This window comes from Hevea brasiliensis, chromosome 8, assembly GCF_030052815.1.
Source record: "Hevea brasiliensis isolate MT/VB/25A 57/8 chromosome 8, ASM3005281v1, whole genome shotgun sequence".
Classification (NCBI taxonomy): domain Eukaryota; kingdom Viridiplantae; phylum Streptophyta; class Magnoliopsida; order Malpighiales; family Euphorbiaceae; genus Hevea; species Hevea brasiliensis.
This window is the reverse complement of record NC_079500.1, coordinates 15,722,107-15,729,819: the sequence shown is the minus strand read 5'-3', so window position 1 is coordinate 15,729,819 and position 7,713 is coordinate 15,722,107. Positions and strand designations below refer to the sequence as shown.

Genomic DNA, 7,713 nt, shown 5'->3' with positions numbered 1-7,713 from the left:
CCCGACCTGTAAACACAATAAATACTCAATTGGGGAGCTCAGCTCACCCTCCACATACTCATATCCTCATAATAATAAATGGGAGCTCAGCTCCCTCATCCAATCCATCAAACATGCATATCATTATACGTTTACAGGTCCAACATGATAATAATATTACAGACCATAATCAATAAATACTTCTAACACATGCGGAAATTCTAGGAGTAAATAAAATTACACAAATATTAATAAACAACCTGCGAAGTAGAAAAGCAGGTTAACCCAGAATAAAATATCCTCCTGTGGCCTGTAAAAATTTTTGAACAGGAGTGAGCGTTCGACTCAGAGAGTAAAATATCAATTTTAACCATAATCTCTATAACTATATAAAACTAATGCAACCTGTAGAGTGAAATGCTACATCAACAACATTTTCACATCATAACATCAAAAAGGTAAATTTGGAGCACTCACGCACCCTGTAACATCAATCATAATATATGGGAGCTGATCCCCTATACAGCTCTCTTAAATCCAATCTGGTGCCAGCGAAGAACTCAGCTCGGACTTCCACTTAATAACCAAATCGAGGGTCCAGCGAAGAACTCAAGCCGTGACTACCCCTCGAAGGATCGGGTCCCAGTGAAGAACTCAAGCCGTGACTACCCGTCCTATCCATAGTCCACACCACATCATACTCACGCCAACGCACGCACACTGCTCCAAATTACCGCAACAACATTCATGGCACTTTAACAGTTATCAATGCAACATAAATCGTGCCTAGAGTTTAACTACATAATTATATGCATATAAGTGATGCATGGGCATGCTGACATATAATAATATCGAAATTACAATTAAAATTAATATTTTACTCACGCATTGTGGCAATCAATCAGTGGCGGCAGCGGAGGAAGAAGGCATCGGCTCACACGACAATTATATTACAATTATTTAATACAAATGACTCAATACAAATCAAGAAAAGACCCAATACGTCCTAAGTCGTCAGAAAATCCCGTGAGTCTCAGTATACCTAGGACCTACCCAACCTGCAAAAGGGCTCAAAACACACTTCTATATCCACAATCCATATATCCACAACTCAATCACATCACACAGCCCCTCCTGGGCCCATCAAATCAATCATTCATCACAATATGTAAAATTTCAATTTAGTCCTTATAATTGATCATTTTTGCAAAAACTGCTCAAATAAGCTCTAAAAATTATAAAACTCTGCCCTGCGGTCCTTAGAAATATTACTAAGCTATTGCAAAAAGAATCGTAATTTTCTAAGCTATCACGAATATTTTATGAATTTTTAATCCTATTTAAGCACTAGAAAATTACGAAAAAGCAAGGCTCGGGTTTACCTTTGCTGATTCCGACTTCGGGAACGCGCTCGGGATGCCTGACAATGGTGGGGTAGCCAAAACCTCGATCCAATTCGGAGACTTTTCCGGTAGCTGGTCTATCTGGCCGGAAATTCACAGATCCGGACAACTGTCGAATTTCCGCGAATTGAAGATACCTACACGAAGCCCAATAATAATATATAAAAAATCAGGGGTGTTACATTTAATCATTGAAGACACCCAAGAATTTGAGGTATGAAATGGTTGATAGATTTTGTGTCAAAGTGGAGATTGTTAGATTTGTGACTCAAAATCCTAGTGGAATTTAGTGAGACTTTTTTTTTTTTTTAATTTGAGTGGAGAAATATTCCTTAATAGGATAGAGGAATATTTCCTATATAGAATAAAACTCATATTTTAGTATTATTCCTAAATTGATTGACATTTCTAATTAGATTAGGATTGAGGAGATTAACATTATAAATAGGAGTATGGTGAAAAGATTATATGATTTTCAGCCCATGGAGTTAGAGACTTTGCTCACTATTGAGGAGTGGCTTTTGCCCAAAGAAGAAGAGGCTTGTACCCATTAAGAATAGTAGCACTTGCCTATTGTAGTCCCATAGAGAGAAAGAGACTTTGGCTTAAGGTGTAGAAATGGCATAAAATTTAAGATAAAACAAAATTTTTGTCCACTGATGAGAGGACTCTTACTCTTGTAGTTGAAGACACCCTTTGTGGTATAGTAATTAAAGTAGTAAATATATTGGGTTATGTCTATAGGAGTCTAAGAGGGACTAAATAATGTATTTAGTATGAGTAGTTATTGTGAGAGTTCTCTTGGGTGCAATTGAGGTGATGAGTAGTTTGTTTTGAGCTTATAATTAATGATTATTTTATTGATAATAGTGAGAGATGGCATATCTGTGGACGTAACCTTATGACGATAAATAGTGTTGTTAACGTTTTGTGTATTTGTTTTATTTTATTTTTATAGTTTACACATTTTCATGATAGACAACAAATAAACCTTTTCTCACTCTGTTAAAAAAATGTGCTAGTGATAAAAAAAAAAAAAAAAAGATTAGAATGTTTGTTGTGTTAGTAATAAGTGATAAAAGTGTTGTTTGTCCCACATTGAAAGATGATAAAAGGGCAAAAAAAAGGTGTTTATAAACCTTTACTCACTCTATTTTGAGGGGGTTTTTTCATCACAATTTGAGCTTTAGTTTTTAGGTTAGGGTGTACTAGAGAAAACTTGTTGGTCTGGATTTCCTCAAACGATGGTTTTTCTCTTCCGTTTTATTTATTAATAATATTTTCTTATTAAAAAAAAAAAAAACTTTACTCACCTAATCAAATGAGTTTGATTGGTGGGAAAAATTAGAGGGAAGCACAAAATTGGGCCTTGGTTAAAATAATATTTAAAAGGTTAAAGATGAGACACTTGATCTGAAAATAATTAATTATTTTTATTTTTATTTTTTTATTAACAATTGTATGTAATTATTGACAATTGTACCTGTTTAATTAACTGCAAGTGTCAAAGGTTGTGTTTGTCTGAAGAGATACAACGCTAAAAGTTGTGATATTTTAAAATAACTTTATAAATATTAATAATCATCCATAATAAATCACTTCCATCTTTTCTTTAACTCGTCTTTCAAAGAAATTTTTGTCTAGCTTTATTTTATCTTGAAGGAAATTGTCATCAATCTGGTAACAATATAATGGGGCATAATTATAGTGAGGCATAATTTCTTTTAAGGACAATGACAAGAAACACAAAACCTACTTTGTTGGTTTTTCTAATATATTGTTCATAGTTCGATGTTATATTTTAATTTTTAACAAATAAATCTGGCCAAATGGTATATAGTATATGTAAATTTGTCCTTTTGGACACTAAGTTGTTAAAGGAAAAAGGGAAAGAAAAGAAAGGAGGTTGGTTCTACCATGCATATCGACTTTGCTTTAGTCTCTTCCTTCTTGACACTGCAATACGTTTATATGTAATAGATTATGATAACATAAGTGTAAAAATTAATCTATGAACATTGTTAGGCCAACAATTATGCAGCCAAATACTTTATTTGCATTCTCGGCAGATATAAGTTATTATTATTATTGTTATTATAATAATAAGAAGATATTGTTGACACTTGCCAATCAAATTGAATTCAACAGAATTTTTAATTAATTAGATTTTAATTAATTTTAAAAATATTAATTGAACGAAATTAAGTGAAAATTGAAAATATCTTAAATTAAAAATATTTAATCAATTATTGATTATTATTGAATTAATTCAAATATGTATATACTATTAGTTACATAATTAATAAAATATTATTAAAAATATATTATAATATTCCTTTATTTATAAATAATAAAATGATTTATTATTAATAAAAGAATAATTAAAAATTAAATATAATTATAAAATAATAATTATAAATAATATATTATTAGTAAAAATATTCAAAGAAATTCATTTATTTTAGTTAATTTGGTCACAAATCAAATCCAACTAATAATTAAAAATAAAAAAAAATTAAAATTATTAATTAAAAATTAAATCAAATCAAATGTCGTCATATCAAAATAATTAAAATATGCCCTTCGATATAATAATTCAATTATAACCAAATAACAAAGACATTTATCAGTGACAGTCTCAGTTTCCGTATTGGCATTTCCTTTCACAAAATTTTTATTAAATTAGCCCTCAAATTTTTAAGCTAAATTAGCCCTCAAATTTTTATTAAAGCTCAAATTGCCCTAAAATTATTATGCATGAAATCCACAGCCTTTTTAAGGCGCGTGAGATGCTGTTTTTTTTCTTTTATTTTAATTTATATTTTTAATTTATAATGAATTTAAATTTAAATTTAAATTTAAATAATTATATAAAATATAAAATAGAGTTTTTTATATTTATAATTTTAATTAATTATAATTACAATTATTTTATTTTTCTATTTTTAGTTAATTATATGAAAATATAAAAATTATATTTTTATATTTTATTTTAGTTAATTATAATTTATTTTTATTTTTATTTTGAATTAATTATATGAAAGTATGAAACTATTATTTATTATTTATTTTTAAGTAATTATATGAAAATAATATTTTTTATATTTTTAATTTTAGTTAGTTAACACTTATTATAATTTTTTGAATTTGAATTAGTTATATTAAAATATAAATATAATATTTTTTATACTTTTTAATTTAATTATTTGTAAATATAACAAATTTGGTTTTCAATTTCAAATTTAATTTTATAAATTTACTTAATTACATGAGAGTATAAAAATAGCATTTTTTATTTTTAATTTCAATTAATTATTTTTAAAATAATATTTTATTATTAAAAATAAAAATTTATTAAATATTTGTTTTGTTGGTGCGTGTATCTCACTTTTTAATGGTTGGACTATTTTGAGCTTCAATGAAAACTTGAGGGCTAATTTAGCTCAAAAATAAAAATGGACTAAATTAAATTTTCTTAAAAAGTACAAGGGGAAATTGGACATTATTCGGATAATATCAGATAAGCAATTATTAGACAGTAGCAGAGCCACACATTATCTATGACCCACACAGATCAGTAGAGAGTCGCACTGCACAGTGCTTGGCATCAGGAAGAGAGAAGAACGACAACATCAATTTTGTCTTGAGTAACTAAACACAGCAATAGAGAAAATGACGCCACCAGACGGATCTCACCAACCAGTAACACCTATTCTTATTCGAGGGTATGATGCCTTATTCAAAGAACAAGCATTGATGGGAGTAGTGGATAGAGTTAATATTTCACAGAGATGCAACAAGGGTGGAAGCTCTTATGTGGTAAAAAAATCCAACATTTCACAGAGATGATAATGGTAGGGTGCTCTTCATAGAATTATAAATTCACTATTCATAAAACAAAGCCTCATCCTCAGAACAAACAGCTGCCTCTATATAGTTCTTGATAGGCTATTTGCTTCTTTTCATGGAGCCAACTTCGATTTTCAAGAAGGGTGATGCTCCTGATTCAGGAACCGACAAGTCTCTAAGAAACCTTACAAAATATAAAGAGATCATCTCAACCCTTACTCAAAAACGTAGCTGGCTTCCATCTCAACCACTCCACGAATACCAAGGATTTTGGTGCTATCCAACTTTCCTGGAAGGCATCATGTCAGCACAAGAACACTTCATAGCTCAACCTACAGATATTTTCACTTGCACCCATCCAAAATGTGGCACCACTTGGCTTAAATCCCTGTGTTTTGCCGTTTTGACAAGAAGAAATTTCAGTGATTCCTCCTCAAACCCTTTACTCACCGAGTCGCCACATGAAATTGTACCCTGGATTGACTTTTTAGCTTCCAGTGGCCAAACTAGAGACCCCGAACTTCCACTTTTGGCCACACACATTCCCTACACGTCCTTGCCCGAGTCCATTGTAGAGTCCAACTGTAAAATTATTTACACCTGCAGGGATCCCAAGGATGTGTTTATTTCGCTGTGGCAATTTGCTGGCATTGTGAGCGGTTCAAGAGCAGAAGACTTTCCACTGGAGGAGGCATACCAGCAATTTTGTGAAGGAGTCCATCCTTACGGTCCTTATTGGGATCATATTCTAGGGTATTGGAAAGCACACCTTCAATTTCCAGATGGAGTGCTCTTTATCAAATATGAAGATCTAAAGAATGACACCTTCTCCTATGTGAAGAGAATGGCAGAGTTCATGGGATGCCCTTTCTCCATGGAAGAAGAGAGTCAAGGATTGGTGCAAAAAATTGTCGACTTGTGCAGCTTTGAGAGTCTGAGCAATTTGGAGGTGAATAAGAGTAAAAAGCGGAGCTCTGCAACAGGACCTTTCAAGCTTCAATACGATGCATTTTTTAGGAAAGGTAAGATTGGGGATTGGGAGAACTATTTGACAGTTGACATGGCAGCTCAACTTGACCAAATAACCGAGCAGAAGCTCAGTGGAACTGGCTTGTCTTTCCCAACTTCATATAACAGCCCTGTGTCATAATTTTATGTGGTTTGGTTCTTCCATTGATGCTCTTATAGTGTAGAAGGCTTTCAGTCATTATCTATATATAGTTTTCAATAAATTAAATTTGAATGTTGATCATTCTTCTACGATGAACCTAATTCTCCCAAAATAAACAGAAATTTCTTACTATTTTCATGCGATTGTGGTTCTATTATGTGCTAAAATTTAGTATATTAGTAATGAATTAATAATAAAACTGAAACTTTAAATTGAATTTATGAGTTATATAAATTTTATTTAATTTAAAAAAAAATGAAAATTAATGCATTATTATAATTAGTAGTTTGATATATTTTATAATCTAGTTAAATTTCAATATATTATTCTAAAAAATAATTTAAAATTTTAGTTGAAATTTTAGATTTTAAATAATAATAATTATAATAAAAGAAATGCTTAGAATATAAAAATTTCATATGAATAAATTTAATTATATTAATAAAAAATCATTTTTGATGTGTCAACATTTTATAGCACATAAATTGTATATAGTTTTTAAGATATAAATGATAATAAAATGGAAAAAAGTTTAACTTAACACGCAAATAAAGTAAATTGTTGATTTATGACAATATTTTTTGATTAATTATTTAAATAATATGATTTTAAAAATATTTTATTAAAATAATATAAAATTTAAACTATTTACTAAAATAATATAGTATTATAAAAACTGCCAATGGAAGAAGCAATTTCATGTATATTCATCCAAACAAGAAATGACCAATTGAAATAATTTTTTTCCGTAGATTTTGTCAGTACGAGCAGAGCAAAATTGCTCTCAAAACTGCGACAATTTTATGTATTATTTCATCACCTATATGTATTACCACATCAACTAATTATATTAATTGTTTACACTAAAATCACCATTCAATTTGGCAATTTCAAAAGTAAATTGCAATCATCAAGCAGTACGTTGGAAAAGAAATACTGCAGGGATGCAGGAAATTTATTTCCTCTGCTCTTGCATGAGTTTTTATTGCCTGTAAGTTGTTGTTGGCCTTAAAAGCCAGAAACAAGTCTTCAAAATTGAAGACTTTCCATCCCTTAAGCATCAGGTGCTCTCTTCGTCCCTCGTCTTCTTGATTTCTTTTCTTTTCTTTTTTTCTCCTAATATAACTTAAACTTGCATTAATTAATTTAGTTGAAATTTTTCCTTAAAGTATTTTTATAATTTTATCAATCTTGAAATATTTATATTTATAATATAAATTAAAATAAAAAAAATTACACTTACAATAAAAATGTAAATAAAATATAGTTACAATACTCTTAATTTATTTCAAATTATTCATTAATGAATAA

The 7,713-nt window shown here is 29.7% G+C and overlaps 1 protein-coding gene across 1 annotated transcript; it reads left to right on the top strand.

Annotated features, from left to right (window-relative positions):
- The first annotated feature begins 5,275 nt into the window (after nucleotides 1-5,275).
- Nucleotides 5,276-6,540, top strand: LOC110645379 (flavonol sulfotransferase-like). The gene has a single exon (XM_021798518.2). The coding sequence runs from the start codon at nucleotides 5,347-5,349 to the stop codon at nucleotides 6,379-6,381; it is 1,035 nt and encodes a 344-aa protein (XP_021654210.2). The 5' UTR covers nucleotides 5,276-5,346; the 3' UTR covers nucleotides 6,382-6,540.
- Nucleotides 6,541-7,713: the final 1,173 nt, after the last annotated feature.